Source organism: Pterocles gutturalis, unplaced genomic scaffold (genome assembly GCF_000699245.1).
Source record: "Pterocles gutturalis isolate BGI_N339 unplaced genomic scaffold, ASM69924v1 scaffold22137, whole genome shotgun sequence".
Classification (NCBI taxonomy): domain Eukaryota; kingdom Metazoa; phylum Chordata; class Aves; order Pterocliformes; family Pteroclidae; genus Pterocles; species Pterocles gutturalis.
In genome coordinates, this window is record NW_010108438.1 from 42,675 (window position 1) to 65,275 (window position 22,601).

Below are 22,601 nucleotides of genomic sequence, written 5' to 3' on the forward strand. Positions count from 1 at the left end.
GCTGAACGCAGAGTGAGCTTCAGCAATGAGTTAAGCAAGCCATTATTTCACCTCCCGACTCCCCCCACTCCCCCCCCCAAAAAAACCCAGAATTCAGGAACAAGAGTAAAAAAACCCAAAGCAACTAAAAATAGCCCTTTTCTTGGTCCCACATATATGACAGCTGTTTAGTTGCGTGTTTTCCTGGGTTTTGCTACCCAGGACAGCAAAGAAACAGACCTGTCAAACAATGAGCCAAGAAAATGGAGAACTCCAAATATTTTTATTGTTGACAATACTATTCAGGAAGTTAATTATAAGTCAAAGTAAGTACTGTAAGATCCAATATATGCTGTTTATATTCATGTAATCACAAAGAAATGCTCTGGTTGGCTACGATATTACTCAAAAGCAGAGCAACTGATCCCTTCTGAGGGTCAGCTATATCCAAAAGTACTGCAGTAAAGCAAAGAAAGATCTATCTCGTTTCAGATGGTAGGCTTATCTGAAGTTATTGCTACAGCCATTAAGGCACAGCAGCTGAAGAACCTTTAAAAAGTGGTTTAAGATGATGTACTCATCCTACTGCACAGAGAAAGAGGGCTAACTGCAGGTTTCATTCTACTCCATGTCTAATGGCGTAGGACGAAACCAGACGCCTATATGGAATTCACCGATAGCATTCACCCACAACTTCTAGGGAATTTCTTGAGCTAGCCACATCCTAAGTCATATCACGGTTTCTAGCATGAACTGTTTGGATGGGGAACATCTTGTGAAAAGATTCTGCCTCAATTGGCACATCATCCATGTGTCAATGACATATGCAATCCACACAATGCTACTCATGCAAGTATACTACTCTCTTGATCAGAATAGAGAAACATCCCTTCTTATGAGCACAGGAGATTTCTTGTTGTTCATAATGGTAACAGAATTAGAAAAAAAATTATTTTCTAAGACAACAGAAGCATTAAATTTTTTTCAGGCAAAACATAAGACATGGTTAACAACAGCAAAATGCTGAGTACCTATCGGTGCTTTGTAACACACTGTAATGCAAAAATCAGGAATCCTTGGTTGGAAGATGGAAATGTATGCATCTGTGAACAGTCAGTCTGACTTCAGTGCCTTGTGCAGCAATTACTTACACATGCTTTTAAAGCAAATTACAACACCAAAATATTCTCCACCACATTAACACAATGTCCAAACTTTCTTTTATTCTACACAACTTCAACACACTCAGCATATGTTCAGATTTGGTATTTTATTTTTCTGTGGAAGAACTCCACTGACTTGATTAGGCTCAGAGGTATTTCTGATCTACATTAAATCCTTTGGGGAGTTGGGATTGGATACAGAAAAGCTCTGTTGTAATGTAGAAATTAGATGCTGAAGGTGGGTTAGCTGTACTTATTTTCTCCAATTTGTATAATTTTTATTTGGTTATTCTGAAGCACTTCTCCACAGAGGCACATACGGAACCAAAATGTGTAATCATGTAGTAAACAACAGCTGCAGCCACCTTTTGTCTTGCTTCTAATTCTACAGCATGTTAGCAGTTTTTGCTAGGACTTTGCAAAGTTATGGTTTACCACTTAACAGAAGGGAAAACACCTTTGAATTTACCTCAAAGTTGATAGAGATCAGCTCAAGAAGGATGCAGTATCCACATGCTTCTTTAACTGCATACAAATACTGTGAGAGACCTCTGCAACACATCTCAAACAGTAACCACCAAGCCATGCAGCTAGTCTTAGAACAACTATTTGAATAGCAAGTTGAAACTTCCTTTCTCATGGCTGAGTTCATCATCCAGATCATAGCATTTGAAGCTTACACCACATACTTCAGAGCTCCCTATGAAGCAAGCTGAAGGTGACACCCTAAACAGCACCCACAAAAATCACCTTCATTTCAGGTAGTAGGTCCTTTAACACAAAAGACATCTGTGAATATCTTCCCAGCACAGGCTGCAGACAAACCATCCAGAACAGAATATACCCTCAAGCACACCAACACCATATTCCCAAAATACCACGCTAAAAGACTGCTACGTACTAAACAGTTAGTGTTAAAAAGCGCTTCACATTTTAACACTTTCTAGAGAACAATAATTCTTGTAATTACACCATCATATCAAAACTTCCAGCACTGCCCTCCAAACACAATATGCCCCCCACAACTTTTGGAACTTCCTTGGACAAAAACACGTTTAGAGCACTGGATTACACCCCACACGCTCTGGCAACATGGCAGCTTCTGCCTCCTTCTCAGCCAAGGTGCAGAGGAGTCCTGCTGCACCTGGGGAACTCCTGCAAGCAGAAGCCCTCCCCTGCCCAGCCTCAGCTCCTAACCGATACAGACCCTTGCTGCTTCCCATTCAGAGGCTTCTAACACCATCCAGTGCCACGTGGCTGTTCAGTTACTGGGCCATGCCTCAAGGGTCACAGTCCCCATGCCTCCCACACAGGTTTTCAGCCTCACACCTAGCTGAGGATAGCCTCGGGACTAGTTGTTCAATTTTTTCCCCTAATAAAAAGGAGTTCTCCTAGCAACTGAGCTCTGCCCCACAACCTCACCTTTTCTGCAGGTACAGAGGACTGCTCTTGCCAGAATCCATCACGTGCCTAGGCAGGAACAAAGGCAGAAGCACAGGGACAGCCATCACTGCCATTCCCTCTCTGCCCAGCACAGCCCTGTGCACAGGTGTCACTTATCAGGGACTGCTGCCCCAGCTGGGCTGTGCACGAGGCACACCTGCACCCAGGACCCCTTTCTTTTCTGAAAGGGCACCCAGGACAAATATGAGTAAACCCCATTCGGCATGAGGAGTGTGTTTCAGCATGCATTAGGCATGTTTCTCATCTACTGTATTTGTTCAGTTCAAGGCCTATCCTTTTTTTAAGGATTTCAGTTTAAGACCTATATTTGTAGAGACTATCAGCCTCCCTCCTCCCCACTGCTGCCAGGCACAGCTAGCAGCCAGTCCCAGCCCTTAGCTGCCCCGAGCCATTTGCAGCTGCAGACACTTCCATACTGATTAACCTTTTCCAAGCATTTGTGTTGTGTTGCAGATTTTCAGTTGCTGTAGGTCACCATCCCAGGGGAACTCCTCTGGTGCGCAGGCTGTCATTTCATCTATCCAGAATGCATTTCTGTCGAGGGCTTTAATAATCTGTTGTCCTCATGACAATCCTCTTTTCCCATAACAACATAACAATTTAAATTACATCTACTAAAATGGTTGAATTAATGCAAATCACAGATGTTTTTCTGAGTTTGTCCCCAGTCTTCCCCTTCAGAAGAAAAGGTTGCCATGCTCCTGCAACATAATTCAAACACATCAACCCTAGATAAAAATGCATCCTGTTCTGTCCGTCTTGGGCTTGAGATTTTCAGTCTTTCATTCTAGGCTCTCTACTAGCCTGTGCAATATTCAAGCAACATGGAAGCCTTTTTCAAGTTTTGTACATAAAAAATCATTTTCCATTTTCTCCATTTGCCTGGCTGGTGTCCTGCCAACTCCAGATCAGCTCACTCCTCTCTCCCTCTCCTCCTCATTTAATGCTAGCTTGTGTAACAAGGCAAGGGCTAACTGTTTCAGGATCTACTTTATACTTCTCTTAGTATGCATGTGTTGTATTTGTACATGCCCCCTCATAAAGCTCTGGATGTTGTATTTTATATAGAAATCCAGGATAAGACTCCTAATTTAAGAAAAAAAGTACTATAACCAAATATGTACCATATTAGCATTTATTTTTTTAATCCAGCAGTCAATAATTCAGATGTTGGCCAACATGAAGGTTTGCCTTCTAAGTACATATCTCCCTTTGTAACTACTATCCATGTTTGTTCTTAAAAAAGGACTACAGGTTTCCCTCTCCTCTCCCATCCTCTTCAAGCCTTGCAAACCAGTTTGATAATGACCATTTCTGATTTTACAAGAAATCCCGCAGTGTTTTAATTGTCTGTCAGCCTTCTCAAGGGCTGTATGGCTATTTCTTCTTACAGTGTCTAGTGCACAGTATCACTGTGGTTGTGTCTTTAAAAGGAACAGTTTTACTTAATGCAGCAAAAGCTCAGGTTTGTTTTAACCAAACATTAAAAACACTACCAAAAATTAAGTAGTTATGTCACCTACCAAATTCCTTTAAGAGAAGCAAAAGTAACAGTTCCAAGCAGCATTACTTTCCTCAAGTATTTATCAGCACTGACGAGTGATATTTGGGCTCACTTTTACTGGCATATCACTTCTACGTTTTGCTTCTTCCCTGTGCACACAAAATGGAACAGGTATGTTTGCTGCGTGGTTTCTTGTTGAAAAACATTCCGTATAAGCATCAAAGGAGACTTAGTTTTAGATGTGCTGTCTGTGTTTCGAACTGCTAGGAATTATCTCATTCTTACAGGAGATAATAATATTAACTACATAATAGCTCAAAATAATATTAGCAGTAATTACTGTAGTAATAGGACACAGCATTGTACCAGCAATTTTTGGTCAGCCCACTGTTCCATTTCGCCTTCTGTGCTGTCTCTGACAGTAGCTTATACTCAGCTACACTGAAGAAAGTGCAAGAAAATTTATAACCAAACTGTTTTTGTTAAAGCAACAAACATTAAGCAAAGGCATCCATATTCTACTACATGGATAAAATTCTATATTATTAGTTATTCCACATTTGAGAATGCCCATATAACAGATAAGTATGTTACATCATGGAAAGAATGGCCCAAAAATGGAAATTAAAGTAGAGACTTGACAGTGCATCCTTTGTACCCATCTCCAGCAGCTGATAATAATTTGGCTAAGTCTGCATTTGATAAACAAAGCTGTGATGTTCTACTGGAAATACACTTATAGTAATATTAGCAATGGTATTTTCAATGACCAGAGTTCAGCATACTTGATGTTGGCTTCACATTAACCTCTTTCCTCAGTGCTGTTAAATCTAATTCCAAAGAGCGATAATCGCATGTCAAATGCTGAGAGTGTTTGAAATCCAGGCTCAGATCCAGTTTTATGAACTGGCCATTATCCCTTAGGGCAGACCAAACTCAGTCACCAACCCTGTTAACCTACCCCCCAAAATTCAAAAATATAGATGTACAAGTTGAATTAGCCACTAGTTTCACAGCACTTTGAAAAATAAGAGAGCCTTTCCCTTTTGGCTTTATTTATATCACAGCACCTGCAAGTAATCTAGGCACCTCGAGGGAACAAGTTAACACTGATCACCTCTGCTTCTCAGAAATTTCTCATCTAAATTTTGACATGATCAGACAAGTAAAGGTCAAAAACACAAAACAGGGAGCGAGACAAGTATAGAGGGAGATTTTCATGAACAGATAACGCAACTGCTCAGAGGAAAGCAATGGAGGGCAGAAGTCTCCCTTTGCTACTGGAGATGTGGGTGTGTGGGATCCAGCTCCACGGCCTGCTTACCTGCAATTCTTCCCATTTGCAACATGAGCTTTCCTACACTCCACTCCGTCACAGATACCTGCTTTTTTTCCTAATTCTTTGATCATCTGCCCAACAGATGAATATCCACTAAGCTGTTTACTTGTGCTGTTTTGGTCTCTGCTTTACACTGGCATCAACTCATTGCTGTATTAGGCACTAACTACCAGCCAGGCCTCGCTTTTCTCCTGCATCTCTCTCTTTTTGACATCCATAGCCTTCATAATCTCTGCTCATCCTGGCTTGATGAGACGAAAACACATACAAAGGTTAATCTAAAATTCTAACTTCTAACATACACCAATGAGAGCAGTAATAGTCACTTGTAATTTCAGGTATCACTGAAGGCCCACTACACTTTCATGACTCACAATGAAAATTAATAGAAATCAATGGGCTGGATTTCCAAGATAAACTGAGGGATCCCTCTCTGTTTTGGTTGCACATACTAATTTTTCAAATAAAGTTGTCATGAGATACCATAATCAAATAAGGAAAGCTGTCCTTACCTCAGGTACTATATGAATTTAATATAAAACAATTTAAATATGCATAATGCTTCATTGTGAAATGGTGAACAGGTCTGAGAAAATAAAAAGGGTAAAAGTTGCACAGAACTGTGTTTTCAGTAAATATTTCAATGTCATAAGGCAACATGCATGCAGTGACCAAGGGCAGGGGAGAAATATTTTTAAACTGAGGCCTTCCTGACAGCTGCTTATTTTTTATTTTTTTTGGGGAGTCCATAGCAAATTGCTAGGGTGTACATAATCTTATTGACAACAATATTTCATTTTGACAGAAAAAAATGGAAAATCTGCTCACATGACAAAAATCTGTGTGCAGTATTCTTTGAACTAAAACACATTCAGTATCATAGGAAATAGCTACATGTTTGTTTTTTATTCCTAGCCTGAGACGCTTGTCACATATGCCACTGTGTGGTCAGCTGTGTGGTTTTAACAACTGAAATAATAACTGATAAAAATGAGTTTATCTTAATTATTTTCTCCACAGAAATTTGTGTCACTAAAGAGACAAAGTCTCAGAAGACTATTTCTGCAGGAAGAAGAGGATACAAAGCTTTGATATTTTAGGGTTAAAAACAGAGGTCTGATTGCTGTAGCAACACTATGGTACTTTCTGAGATTGTAAAAAGACCTATAGCCAGTCTAGACGCTGCTAACGTACATAATACACACACTGGACAATGACATGACTCTACATACCACAACTAACTCCTCAATTTATTCCTGGCTCTGGTTCATTATCACTTGAGGGGATATTTTCCAGGTTTTCAGGCATTGCTACATACTCATACCAGAAAAGGACACTTAGTGCAAGCTTTCCTTTGAGTCAGGAGCCTGAAGTGGAAGAAACCAAGTTAATTTTTACTTAAATTCTGACTTCTGTTTGGTCAGAAAACAGTTCTAAAGAGGAAAAAAACTAGTTATTTTGAGTAAAGTAAGATATTTTTGAACTTCATTTCACTTTAAAGCAAATTACATGAATTACTGACACTAATCCAGGAGGCACTAGGAGCAAGCTGGATCTTTTAAACAAAAGCTCTTTGAACATTTAAAAAGAATATAATAAAGAAAAATTATTTATAGGCATCTCAGAGAAACAGGCTATCCAACTTCATCAACATTCAATGGTAACTGTATCACCAGCTCTCCCATGTTTTTTTCAAAATTCCAATCCTAAACCATTCGCCTGCATGAAACACTAGATATCTGAGCGCTTTATACTAAGCAGTGTGGTATTTTTTATTTAAAAATGTTAGTGTAAGCATTTGCTTCAACTATTTCATTAAAATATTTGCCAGTGATAATCTGAGCACAGCAGAAATAAAAATCAAACTTTCCATTATTGTGATGGCACAAAACCAATGCAACATATGCAAAACCTGGTAAGTATTTAAACATGAGAGTGATTTTACCTGTACTATAGTTTATTATATTGAGCTTAATTCATAATTATACACAATTTTATGAAGTTATCATTTTGAACTTACTGGAGATCTCGATATGAATAGAATTTTTAACTCACTGGCACTACTGCTGAAGACGTTCCACAGCCAGTGTAGCCTGGCAAAGCCCTCAGTACTGATGTCAGTGTGATGCTTGTTTCTTGAGCTACCTGACAACTTCTCCTCATAGAGAAAGCATTTGCACAGAACACTCTTCCTGGGTGTTAAATTCAAAGCAGTCTCATCTGTCCATCATGAAACAGGGATGTTGTACCTAGTATAAATTCCGGACAATTAATGGAGACTTTTAACACAAAGGGACACTACAAGTTTTGGAAGTCCTGTTTGGTGACAGGCTGAGTGGGTTTGAAATATAAAAACCCTTAATGAATTGAACAATGAGAGAAATTAATTAAACAACGTATATATTAATATTTTGTAAATATACACTGATAAATAAGTCATCAGTAAATACATCTTAAAATAAACCAAGACAATGCCTCAAGTTCTTCTAGGTGAGTGTGAGGAGCAGGAAGAAGTACCATGCAATGCCTGAAACAACTGCTACCTTCATATCTCCTTCCAGGATAATACTATAGTCCTTTTAGCCTAACTATTTCCATCTTCTATTATTGCCTTCTTTACAGATAAAAATATAGGCTCTCCATGAATCTCCTAGAAGACACCTAAACAATACATATTTAGCAAAGAGCAGACAATAGAAAACAGCAACAGTAAACTTGCCACAATCAAGCAACGTTTCCTATTCATAAACATGCAAATTCTGACATGTAAGCAAAATTTGTAGAGAAAGTAAGAATCTTGAACTATAGGGTGCAACCTGAAACTGGACAAAATGTCATTTCCCATTGGATGCTGACAACAAGCAATATTTTAGAGAAGCAGAGATTAGATTAGAACAGATTAGACCACCATGAAAAAGATAAATAAGACAGCATTTTGGCAAGATATGACTAACAATCTGGAATTAAAATTCAGCTGCCACTAGCACATCTCCCGCTTTGTACGGTCTGCACAGAGATCAAGGTATAAACAAATAAATTATGTTGGAGAGTCTACATTTAAAACACAGCTTTTACCTTTTGTTCCAAGATGGGGTTTTGAGAACTTTCTAGGAGTAACACATGGAATCCACATATGATATAAAATATCTCAGTTTAAGAAAGCCTCTTTTGTTTTCTCAGGAATGACTCGAGTGAGCATTATTACAATCTCAACTCATTAAAAGCTGTGTTTATTTCATAGTTGCTTGCTAAACTGGAAATTCCATCAGTGTTCAGTCCCTTCAGCTCTTGATGGGCTGTGATGAAGGAGAAACTTCCATAACTGTCAGTGGTAAGAAAGGAAGTTAGTATCTGGGTTTTAATAACTGGAGTGTGATTGTGGCTAAAGATGGTAGCCATAGCTGACTACACTTAACTGATTTGCTCTTACAATCTTATAGAGTAGTGAATTAGAGAACTGAAGAGTCCCTTTGGGTGAAAAGTAATATCAGCTTAGACTGGAAAGATCTAAAGCAGAAAAATGAAAAAAAGTAAAATTAGTCTTTAGAGATTTTGTATTATGCAAAAAGAAACACAAAACCAATTCTTATCAGCAGTATTTGTATTAGTAATCCATTCCTTTGAGGCTAGCTGGACTAATAAGTAAAGAGAGGAAACAATGGCGAACTTGCAGCACCCTTATTTGACAGTCAATTAAGAAAAAGTTGTATGTGAAAAAACTCAAATGTGAAAATTTCCTAAATGAGAATGTGGATGCTAATGCTGCCCTTGGCTTGCACAGTAGCCAAAATTTGGGAAGAACTGATCGAATACAGACAAAACCCTAGAAAATAGGTGTGCCAGTGATACTCAGCATGAACTTCAGCATAACTGGGGAACTGGTAGATTAATTTCAGTTTTCTGACTCCCCAAAGCAACCACAGGATAATCATGAACAGACAAAATATTTGGATGATCATAAATATGAAAAATGAGAAATGTAGTGCAGCCACTTAGACATACTCCAAGAATATTACAGGATGAAAAGGCAAAATGACAGTATTTGGACAAGACCACCACATTTTTGTTATGTCTGCAACTCACAAAATATCAGATACAAATAATGAGCGTGGGATGTGATACACAATTTTGAACATTTGTTCCTGGGTCTGTTAGCTGTTTGTGTATTATTACATAACCAGTGACCCACACATGTGGCATGCTAAGTATTTTATTATTTAGTATACTAATTCTAAAATTCCATCAAAAGTAAGGACTTCTGTAGAAAATACTTGTATGTTAGATAGGTAAGGGAAATTACTGATTTAATATACCAGTAACAACTTTTCATAACCTAAACTAAGTCAATCTCGTCACCTATCATGCGGGCATTTTAATACTCAACACAGAAAAGGGCAAGCAGTCTTCTTCCCTTATGTAAAGTCCCTAGTAATTCTCTCTTCTACATCAGGAATACTATGATACACACTATGGCAACAGTGATACGACAAATCCACAGGGAGCACATGTTCACCTCATCCCCTGCTCCTGGGTAGGTTCCTTTTTCTGGAAAACTTCCATAGAATATGAAGACAGATCCTTTTGTACACAGAATTTTTCCCAAGCAATTTCTCTGTTCCTAATTCTTTACTTCTGCTGCGTCAACTCAAACACACTGACAAATGCTGTAGCTTATGCTATGCTAACTTCTCCACATTTTCTCTAAGTCTCAGAATTTTCATTTTGTGCAGAAGAGATCCTCAGGGACACTGCAAACTTAGTGTCTTCACACCAAGAGCCTAGGCCTACCAGTCCTTTGTATACTCCTTATATAAACACCACAAATATAATTTATCTCATTTCAGCTTTTATTTGTATATTTTTAAGTGAAGTTGCTCAAGTCCATTTTCCATCAATACAGAGACTAAAAATTGAGATCAACATTTAAGGCAACATTAGCATCCATGCCAAGCTCAGTATGCAAACCTTATTATCTAAGCACCACAGCATCCAAGAATTGTCACAGGACCCCCACCTCCGTCACACATTCCCTTTCCATTTTAACTCTGCTATCCCACACTACACTCAGTAATTCAACTTAGATGCACATTCTCAAGTAAGACCTTGTCATTTTTTTATACTTTATTTCTTATGAACTAGATAATGTTTGCATAAGGGGATCTAAATGAATGAGATACGCTTCAGGGTGAAAGTATGCAGTTGATTTATGTTGTAATACCATACAGGATTAAAAAAAAAATTAACATCATTATTCAACAACTTAGTATGAACATTATATGTATTTAGCCTTTTAGTAAAGGCTATATATTGAGACTTGTTAGAATGATAATTTTGCTTTAAATTCTGATTTCTTTAGTCTTTAGTGTTACTGTTGACAAGTGTTTGAGTTAAGGATGCTCAAGTGCAACTTTTATGTAAGAATATTTACAAATATACAAAAGACCACATAGTTTCTAATACACCCACTATTCTTAATACAGAGTAAATAAGGATTTGTCTTGTGCCCATGGAAATATTTCAACATGTGGGTCTTTTACAGTAAAAGGAAAGGTTTTACTTTTCCTTAAGAAGTCTATTTATTACAAGATGGTTAGCATACATATATCACATAACATACAAGAGTTAAAATTAACTAGTTACAAAATAAGCAGTGGTATGTATATTTTCATATAACCTAAGAACAGGATCAGTATTTTACAAAGTACATATAAAAGTACTTCATATACAAAGAAAAATACAAATGTGCAAACACCATTGTCACAGGTGGAAATTTGTCAATTGAAAAACGCTAGAAAAATCCTTCATATTTTTGTTTTGAATTTGCAAATCCATTAAAAACAGCTGCATTTCCTATTGTGTATGGTGAGAAACTTATGTTCCTTTCTGACAAAATACATTAGTTATAAAAAAAACCACGAACAATTTAATAACTGAAAAATCTTGTAAGTATAGTCAGTTTGGTTAGGCTGACATTAAATTACAAGCAGAACATCTGGAAAAAACTGAGAAAATAGTGAATCATATGTACAAACTTTTTGTAATATTAGTGTGCTATTTAACATATTAACATTTCAAAATAAAAACAATGGCTTAATTACTTACTATTCTACTCAATCTTCTCACTATTTGTAGACTGTAAAATTTCTACCAATTTGGGGCTATTAAAAATGTTTTGCCAGGATTTTAAGCTGAACAAACACAATTTTATCAAATGTAAAAATCTATAAACAGTCTTCCAATTCATGTGCAAAAAATGTTTAAAAAGTATCAAATCACAACACATCAAACCTGATTATGTACATATTTAATATCTGTAAATGTTGTTAACTAGCTAGTATTGTTCTGCTATAAATAACTTACCTCTGTCCTGCAAAATGTCTGCATTTTAAAGACTTCAGTGCAAGTGCTTGCTTCATTGTTTAGTGCATTATCATGTTTGTTATTTTTATTTTACAGTGAGCAGAACAGCATATAAATTAACATATACAACTCACACATATGAGATCTTTCTTCTACTGAATTCCTAGTTTGTTGCCTTCCATTTCTCCTCGGTAGCGTTGGCCAGGTTTCTTTCATTTATCCCATTTAATTGCAAACAGAATCTGAAATCAAAGTGCTACGATCTTCAGATAATCCCTAGAATCTGCAATGTCATAACAACACTGCAGAAGCACTCAGTAGAGCACAAGATTAGAGAATGACCTGCACACTGAGAAGACACTTGAAAGTCTGGTATTGAGCAATTTCACTTTTTGGTCTTTAAAAATATCAACTGTCTATAACCATTGGCAACCTGATATGTATGTCACTGGACTCACAAGCTTCATTTATTTATTTATTTTAAGGAATTGTAGATATGTTCTCTCTTACTCATGACTAGCTTGGAAATATGAATATTCTGCTAAAAAATATAAATAAAGTGAAAATACACTTCCTGTTGTAGGGGAAATTTCTACAATTTCCTTTGGACATGTTTCCTAACAGAACAGCTCTGAAATGAGAAAACCAGGATTAGATGATAGTGCAAATACAGTCCACTTTTATAGCTAGGAATTGTACTGAAGAAACTGGAAATTCAGGATAAATGGATGATTATTTTTCAAAGTTCTCCCTGTAGAAAAAAACCCAGCAGTTACAGTGGTTATAATCATTAAACAGAAAAGGAACTTTAGCATAATATGAACTTTTACAGCTGAAATGTAAGGAAGGCTGGTTGTCTGTCAGTAACATTTCAGAACTTAGCTTCTTAGAGGAAGAGGTGCTTTAAACATGTCTTTGTTATGGAACGTTTTTCCTTTCTAAGCATCTGAAATGCAACTCTGGATCCTATCCATCCATTGTTGAGCGCTCTGTGCATCTTGGGCACAAAAATTATATACACGTTTATTTGTCTTCAACTGCAAAGGAAAAATAAGAACATGAAGACAGACAAATCAACACACGGAACAGAAAAAAAACCTTGCACGCTTTACTTTAAGCTGTAATACTCAATATACTAATTGGGTCTGACTGTAATATTCTTTTAACTTCTGCTGTCGAGATTGACACCAGATGCTGGCTGTGTAAAAACTTTTTTGTGTTGAGTTGGCATGACAGCTCCTTCCTAGCTCACATCTTCCAGCAGTACTGAAAGTAGCAGGTTAAACCCACCAAGAAAAGAAATTTTCACATAAAGATCAACTTACATCAAAAAATGCTTTTTCACTTGCATGTTTTGGAGCTCCAATTGTTGGAGAAGCAGGAATCACAGTTTCTACTTCTGCAAGGTCTATGTGTCCCTTACAGCTTGTATCCTCTCCAGAATCATAGTATCGCAGCTAGATGACAAGAGGAAAAAAAAAATCTGAATATGCTATTTAGATGGACCTTTCACTTTTTCTTCCCTTTTCCTGGATATAACTTGGGGGTGTGGAGGGGCAAGAGTGGGAGGCACAAAATAGTATTAGGACCTGAGGACATCAGACATAGGAAATTTCAAAGACACAACTGACACAAACCATAGGTTTGGTATATACAAAATGGTAGGATGGGTGATAGCCCTTAACTGGCCAGTTCTCTATTTTACTTCTCTGGGTAATAGCAAAATCTCCACTGTCTGCTCTTGTGCAGACACAGAGTTGAAGAAGGAGCATTTTGTCACCAGAGTTTCAGAGCAGAGAAGCTTCAAATAGTCACTCATTGCTTCTGGGCAGGGGACGTGTGAAGGCTGAAAGCAGAACCTGGTCTTTAGGATTCAGCATTCCTTATCAGTTTTTCTAACAGAAACCACCTCTTCACTGTTCATTACATTGAAACTAACACAAAAGCTTTACTTCACTAAGGAGTTAACAGAACACTTATTCTCTATATTTCAAGAATTTAAAATGATCAGCAAATATATAAGTACAATTTTAGATAAGTAGAAACTACATAGAAAACTTACATTTTCCTACACTGCACTTAGTGGTTGAAAAAAGCTCGCTTTTTTTTTCCTTGTAAAGATACTTTGATATGAATGTTAACCACTCTGGTAACTGACTTTCAATATGCAAACAAGTTCCAGAAGAGAAAATCTGATACTTGCTTTTCATTAAAAAAAAAAAATTAAAAAAAAAATCCCATAAACAATGCAAAATAGAAAAGCAAATCTTCACAGCAAAGGTCAATGAGAATTCCAACTAAGACTGACCTGTATTACTCCTACATCTATGATACTCTGGAGGATATATTTGGTTATACAAAAAATGTAAAAGTATTTTTTTCTTCTGAAAAAATGAACCTTTTCTCCTGTATATCAGGAAGAATAATTATTATCAGCATATTTGTTGGTATTTTACCACATTAATCTAGAAATCCTCAATTAGCATTTTAAAATATGACTATTTATATAACTATATGATTCTAATTTTTTTTAAGTGAATTGATTACAATAGATTAATATTTCAAAACAAAAGCATACATGAGTCTCTGAGGCTACAACCCACACTGAGTGGAACATTTGGCTTAATGAAGATTACTGCCTGATGACCTAACATTATTTAAAGTACATGAGACCACAAATTTCCACTGCAGAATTCTGGCATACATTATAAATTGGGCACAGTGTCTAGACCAACAGATCTCCTCTTTTTTTAGTTTTCCCTGCTGTACAATGATTTGTCAGAATACTTCTGAATAATTTTGCTACTAAATTTACATCACTATGATCATCTAAAATACTCCTATATATGGCACCCAAAATTATTGTTCAGTCAGGAACTTGGCATTTCAGGACTTTTAGAAATACAGATTTGAGATTAAACTTTAACTCATTTAAAATTATTTACAAAATTCAAACATTTCAGAGCAATCCGTGATAGTGTTCTCCATATTTGAAAAGACATTCATACAGAGATTCCAGGTCAGCTTTCTCAAATACAGGTTACAGAAAAACACTAAAAAGTCAAGTGAGGTAAATGGATTTCCCTGCTGAAGCAATTCAGGTTATGATTTTCCAGAGTATACAATATCCTGTCATTTTCAAAGAAAAAATGCTCATGGCAAAGTGCTTGTGGAACAAAGAGGCTGTAAAATACACACTGAGCATACAATACTACAATTTCAACATGAATGCTTGAATTAAACTTGTTATCAGTTACCACAACAACTCTCAGCATCTCAATTGCACTCTAGGAAATACCTTCTAAGTTTTTCACTCTCTAGTTCAGAAAGAATTTTTAGTTATTTGGAAACTAAAGAGGTCATATTAAAGGGCAAATTATGCTCACCACTTAATTGCTTAGTGACACTCTATAGTTAGCAGTGCTTAAAAAAATTGCTTGTATACCACAATGCCCAGAAAATGTCCTCAGGCACTATCTGGCTTTTTTTTTCCTGAGGTATGAAGCAGGCAAAAACTGTTTGGGCCCAAACAATAATGTATGACTTCCAGCCCAAGAAGTCTTTCAAGATTATGTGCTAAACAGTTATCAGTGTTTTGAAAAAAACAAAATACTAAAAAACCTCTGTCCATTCAGAATGCTGTATCAGCTACAAGACACACAAGATAAACATAGATATATGGTCTATAAGGATGTAACACATACATCACACATCTGAAAATCATCATTGTTAGTATTACTTGTAAAACAAATCAATACAAACCCAGTAAATAAAAAATGCAGCAAACTAGTCATAGAAACATCCATTATCTGAAAAGGTTTTACCTGGTGTTTTGTCACATCCAGCACAAACCAGCGAGGCTTCCAACCTTTTAGTAATGCTCCTCTTTTGTATAGCGTACCTTCAAAAGATCTGAAAGGTATGGAAGAAACAAATGGCATATGATTCCATAATACGAATACTGGTGATATATAAAAGCCTCAAAATGACTACATACATCTTCAAACACTTCTTTTACTGCAGTACAACAAATTGGTTTTAATCCAATAGTTTCATTATTGGTAACTGTGATACACTGATAAACATCATCTCAGTACTCAGGATGCGTTAAATGCGCAGCTACAATTTGCTTGTACATATAAAGGGGAAGACTGAATGATACTGCTAGGAGACAGAGGCCCACCCATCGAGACAACTAAATGTAATCAAAACCAAAAAGAAGGAATAAAGTAGTCACAAAGCATTCTGTGCATAAGAAAATTTCTTTTTTTTTTTCTTACAGTGGAGACTTGTACAAATCTAATACAAGGTTCATAACAACTCTTCAGTTTACCTATTTTCATCATTCTTTGATGTGAAATGATTGTATAGCGTAGTTGTTCTTCTATCTACTCCATTTGAGGGAGAGATGCTTGCACTCTGTTCCTCACCCAGCCCACCGTCAGGTATTTCCAACAAAGATCTCTTTTGATAGGAATGTAGATTAGCTGACATCATCCCTGAGGAGCCAGAAGGATGTCTCCGGAGCTACAGAAGATGAAAATAAAAGAGAAAAGGAAATGCAAAGTGTCTTGCATTGTGAGACTGTTGCAACATTATACTGAAAATACATGGTACAACATGTTAAGTTGTGAATTAGAATCATAGAATTGTTTAGGTTGGAAAAGACCTTTTAGGTCATTGAGTCCAACTTGTTACCCTAACACTGCCAAGTCCACCACTAAACCATGTCCCTAAGCACCACGTCTACACATCTTTTAAATACCTCCAGGGATGGTGACTCAACCACTTCCCTGGGCAGCCTGTTAAATGCTTGACAACCCTTTCGGTGAAGACAAATTTTCCTAAAATCCAATATAAACCTCCCCTATATCCTGGAACAGGAGGGAACCTGAATTTGGTCTTAATCTAAATGACAGCATCCTAGAAATAGCGTTCACTGGGGCTAGCTCTTAGCTATTGCATTTATCTGAGAATCCTTAAATAACAGCTAGGACAGGAGACTGATACTAGGTATATTTATACTTGCATTTTCTTTTCACTTTAAATTAAAATTAAAAAAATCCTCTGCTTTGCTAGTATAAAACTTTTTTTCAATTTAGCCAGTGTATAAAGTGAGCTTGAATGACTCTGGCAGACATAAAGTATATTGCTTTCCTGAGAGCAAAGGACCAACAACAAAAAGTAGTGCTGCGGACTAACCATTGCATGGAGGCTGGCAAATTTGAACAGGCACATGAAGCCAAAGAGTTAGGGTACAGTCTTGAGCTGATAACTCACTGTGTCAAGTTTATAGGGAAAGCTCACACAAAGCAGTATCTAAGATTCTTCCTAGGGCATGTAGACAGCAAAGGGGCAGCCTTTGACGTAGAAAATATCTATATTGTTAGCTATTCTTTTTACTGCAAGCATTGGAATTGGAAGTCACGAATTGGAAACACAAGCATGAACACTTCCTACCCTTACTAGAATCTACAATTCCAAAAATTCCATTTTTACTCATCTCTGAAACTCTGTGATATCCTTTTGGCTACTTTCAGGAACTGAGGTTTTTTGTACTTGAAGAATCTTTTAAATATATAAAATCATGTATTTGTGTATTAGTAAAATGCTCATGCTCGTTTTGTCTGTATGCCTTAATCTGCTCTGGAAAAGCAATTAGATAAACAGCACAAGTATAAATATATTGTTCTACATACATATATTGTTCTATATACAGAGCCAGTATCATGGGTTAGAATAACATATTCAATTTTTCAAAAGCAGTATTTTACTCCAAGAAATACAGTGATTTTGTCAGTGCCCCAGGTAGCCCATCTAGCAGGAATAGAATTATTCTATTGGATGAGCTCTTTTACTACTTACATTGTCTTGTCTTGTGTCATCCTTTAGATTCATTTTGACCCTTTCCCACAAAAGCTGCCACCTTTCTGGGCTCTGATTTAATTTACTTTCCAACCTTTCAATTTCCTGAAACAAATAATAAGGGTTTTCTTAAAGGTAAACATTTCTAACTGATCACTTCCTGAAAATCATTTTAATACAACCATCTTCTAGTCAATATTTTTATGCAGGGAACTTTTTGGCCACCTTGTCCAGTAAAGTACAAAAACCTCTGTCAAACCAGCTGTAAACTGAGATCAACCAGACTTAGGAGTCAAAGGCAACCAAGTACAGCATCAGCCTCATCAGCCACATCGTTCTTCTTGTGTGTCACAGGTTGGAGGAGCCATTCTGCTTTCAATTCTCTACACAGTTCTCCTGAACACACAAAATTCAAGACCAACTGCCATAATAGAAACATGATAATGATAAGGATAGGCTATATTTTATAAAAATATTTACAACGAACAAATTCTGTGCTGTGACACCAACACTGTACATTGCCAATATTAACATTTACCCTGGTTTATAAATGGGATACAAAGCTGTAATAAAAGACGGAAATGAAACAGAAAGATTTATTCAATTTAGATGTCAAACTGTAACAACATGTTCTTGTTGTGGAACCTGGGAATATGACCTATGTTGATAACCTCCAGTTAGGGTTATTTCCTGTTAATAAGACAGTGCCTGCAAAATTAAGTAAAAAGAAGCATTTTCATTAGTTCATGTTTACTTGTGAACACTCATCAATACATTTGTCATTAGTTTGATGTGTGGTCCATATTCCTTGCCATGTTTCCTTTCTATATTTTTACTTTCAACAACTATATTGTTATGAAAATCTGACTCTTAATGAAATCAAATTAAAAACTCAGTTTTGCAAATCCAATTAAGAATTGGTGATGGAACAAAAAAAAATTGCCAGAGAGTTTCCATGCAACATAAAAGCCAACTAAAAGCCAAGACATTTATTCTCAAAACAGAGACAGTAAGGCTCTGACTTTATTTACTTCTACTATACCAAATGATTGAAGTATATTTCATAATGTTCTCCAACTCCTATTGGTCTTTTAGAATTACAGTTTCTTCAGGAAATTGTTATCGATTGAAAGATTTACAGAAAATGACTATATTTTTAAGGTAAAAAACCACTTTGACCAGAAAATTAACTCCTGAACTAAATTTTGAACTCTGAAGTGAAAAAACAAAAAAAGCCAGTATTTGACAGTGTAACAGGAACAAAATGTTCCTACAAACTCTTCCTTGCTGAACGTAAATTAGAAAATTCAAAAGTAAAACTAAATATAAGAAATCTGGCTTAATAGCAAGAATCAAACCAGAAGTTTTAAATACTGAAGGCAGTTGAAAGCCACATATACGTTAAATACTATGCAATTTTCTTCCTGCCAAGAAATCATACCAGAATAGTTTTGTTTGGAGTATCTTCATAGGTAGATACAAAATAAGGAACAGTGAACACATGCCAGGCTAAAGGCTTCTCTAGATTACTTGTTCCTCTTTCAAAGTGCTGAGTGTAAAACGCTTCCTGATGGGATACATATGACTGAATCAATTTACCAGAGACTTTTTATGTAAAAGGCTTTCCAAATTGCTGCAAAAGGATACAAGCTCTTTAGTGCTAAAAGTTAGTCAGTTTTTAATCCGATCATTCTCTTTCTGCCCTAGTCTTGACTTTTCTACAGTCTTTCTCTGTAGAATCTGGAAGTAACTGAAACTTGTTACTTAGCAACTGGGTCACATTCCTTCTTTTTTGGCTCCACAATGAGTAGTGCTTCCAGAACTTACAATGACAAACTCTCAACAATCTCCTATATATAACTTGAAAAATTAGGAATAAATTCTCCTTTAATAAACCCCATGTAAAAACCTTACATGTCAATAAATCACTAAGACTTACCCTTGCCCCTTCAGTTTTAAATTTTACAAAAAATGTCAGATTGTTTTCCTTCCATGTCTAGAACGCACTATGAATAGCTGCAAATGCACTAGGAATAGCTGCATTTCCTTGAAAGAAAAATTCCTTAAATTTATCTTTCTGGTTCATCTCCTGTTGCCTAGACTTACAGGAGCAGAAGTCAATACATATGAAAAGAAAGGTTATAACAAATACAATTATACGAATATCCATTTCCTGAAATTAGTAACCACAAGCAATTAGCACTACTGCGCCTTTCAAAAGATGTATCCTAAGTAATCTGCTTTCTATTATTTGAATGGTACAGACTGGAGTTAACTCTGCCAGCACTCCAGAACTGGGGAGACTGATCACTTCCTTTGTATCTACAATGTGTTTGTGCACACACAAAAAAAAACCTGGACAAAGACCTACACTAGTGAAATGTCTTGACTGTGACAGAGCATCCTGTTTTCGAAGTCCTTCCTTGTCAGTATTTTCTCTTCCACTTCTGGGCTAGAAGGATTACCTCCCTTAACGCGCAGGCAACATTCCAGATCCAACCAAGGATACCACTGGCCATCTTTGCTGCAAGGGCATGTTGCTTGCTCACAGTCAGCTTGCTGCTCCCCAGGACCTCCCGGGCCCTTTCTGCAAAGCTGTTTTCCAGCTGGGTGTCCCCAGCATACATTGGTCCATGGGATTGTTCCTCCCCAGGTGCAGGACTTTGCACTGCCCTTTGTTGAACGTCACTGAGATAAGTTAGCTCATTTATATTGCATCACAACATACTCGTGTCAAAGGATCATCTGAAGAGATAGGCTTTATGGGAAACATTAAGCCCAGAACTTTAGCCTGTACTGAAGACATGGCTCCTGGATGCGCTATGCTGTGGTATTACTGAATTTTACAAGCAAGGAAAGCTTACAGGAAAAAAAAAAGCACCAGGAACCTCAAAGTTCCACTCAAGTGAGTTGGCTTTGAGTTTTGTGGAGAAATCTACCTTTTTTAACTGGAGAAATTATTTTAAAACTATTTGCAACTAATTTCTGAAAGACAAAATAGAGGCATAGTTGTGCTGTTTCACAATTACATTTCATTTTCTTTAAAAAAAATTGATGGGCAGCTACTCTTACAATTGGTATCTTGTTGCTGATTTCTATCATGCAGAAAGGCCATCAGAAAATGGTCTGATTTGCTTTTGAACATTTCTGTCTCCAAGGTACACTTTTGAGAATTTAAGATTTGAACAACCTAGCTCATATTTGTTGGCTGCCTCTGAGGTGGCAGAAGTGAATTGAGAAGCTTTATACAGAAATCTGTATTTTAAAATATATTTTATCATCTGCAATCTTTAAAAGCCTTCATTTAGGACTAAATGAATGAAATGTGCAGATTAGTTAACTTCCTAAAACCCATAAACAACAGGTTTTATGGAAACCATAGAGCCATCATACACGTCTGGTTAGAGGCGGACTGTTATGTACCCAAAACACACTAGAACACTTACTGCTAAAAAATTAAACCTTTCGCTCTTAATAGAAGAGCACCAAATTCCACCACAGAAAATTCTGAATTAAGACACTTAGTAACTTCTCTGTTTCAGGTTTACATCCTGAAGACCACTATCTAGTTTTCAACTGAAAAATATCTTTAGAACAAACAAATTTGGCCTTATCTTTATAAACTAAGGGAGAATCAATCTTCCCTAATAATTTACCAGTGCTAAATATGGTCTCAGTTCAAACCTTTTTTCAGTAACACCACATTCTCAATGGATTTATGATTAAAGAGAGGTCTTTCTCCTACATCAGCAATAGCCCTAAACTAACAACTTGTTTTAAAAGAAAGTTCACTTTGCTTTTTAAACTTAGAAGAATATTTTTGTAACCTTTATACAACCTCTTCGAAGTTTTCCAAATGTTCCTCTCCATTGCTATCTTTTATTACTATAATCTAATTCACAAATAACATTTAAACTCTATAAAACCTGACCCACATATCTTTGGAACATAATATGGCTAATTTCTCTGTAATATGGCAGTTTCTCACAGTTGTGGATATGGATAGTTTGGACCTACCCCAGGAAGAAACACAGAACAACATTACTGCTATATTCCTGATGTATTCTGGCCTCTAGTTACCTGATACGAAAGCTCTCTGTTTTTTTGCTAAAGAATCCCTGGTATGACCCCTGCTGAGAGACTGCTCTTTCTTTGCATTTGTGAAATTATAAGCCCTGAGAAGTTCTGGCTATCTTATTTTGAGTCAAGGGGAGTTTTCCAAGTGATTATTTTATTATTTTTTTTTTTTAAATTGGGCATTGTTCCTGTGTTTGATCCATTTTGATTGGAAGGAATGGACCAAAAGAAATTTGAGGAATGTGCCAGAATAAAGCTAACTCTCTAGTAAAAGCAAGTCTATCCTCAAGGACTCAAATCCGTTCAGAAACTTCCTGCCTTAAGACTTTGCTAAAAATTATCTTTGATTCAGGGGAGTTCCAGGATCCACAGCACATCCCAATTTTCCAAGCACTGCAATATTAGACTCCATAGTCCCAGCTTTAATATAATGTAAAGTCTGCAAATAGTTTTCAAAATAAAAAAACTGTACATAGTGATGTGTATCTCAATATGCATGTGGCTCAAAACAATAGCTCCAGGAAGTGAAGATAACCTAAATATTAGGAATGTTAACTAATTATAATTAACCAACAAACATTTAAGAAAATACAGATGTTACATCATTGTAAATAACTACAACAATTATCATGATAATGGGATCCTTTTTCATCTTCTAATGAAGAAAGGACAAAAACCTAAGCAGCCTACATGAGCCCAAACAAGAAAAAGCCAAAACATTTATTTCAAGTACCAGAATATTCTGAAGAATCTAAATTTACCAGTTTGTTCCTAGTAAACATGAATAAACTAAGAGCAATCATGGAAAACTTTTTTAGAGAAATTTTCACAGAATCACAGAACCACAGAA

General features: G+C 36.4%; 1 protein-coding gene across 1 annotated transcript; it reads right to left on the reverse strand.

Moving 5' to 3' along the window:
- Nucleotides 1-12,292: 12,292 nt before the first annotated feature.
- On the reverse strand, nt 12,293-17,773 carry LOC104461166 (myotubularin-related protein 13-like). Its single transcript, XM_010072647.1, has 5 exons — nt 17,675-17,773; nt 16,143-16,336; nt 15,634-15,721; nt 13,135-13,266; nt 12,293-12,846 (listed from the first exon to the last, which is right to left on the reverse strand). The coding sequence occupies exons 1-5, from the start codon at nt 17,705-17,707 to the stop codon at nt 12,748-12,750; spliced, it is 546 nt and encodes a 181-aa protein (XP_010070949.1). The 5' UTR covers nt 17,708-17,773; the 3' UTR covers nt 12,293-12,747.
- Nucleotides 17,774-22,601: the final 4,828 nt, after the last annotated feature.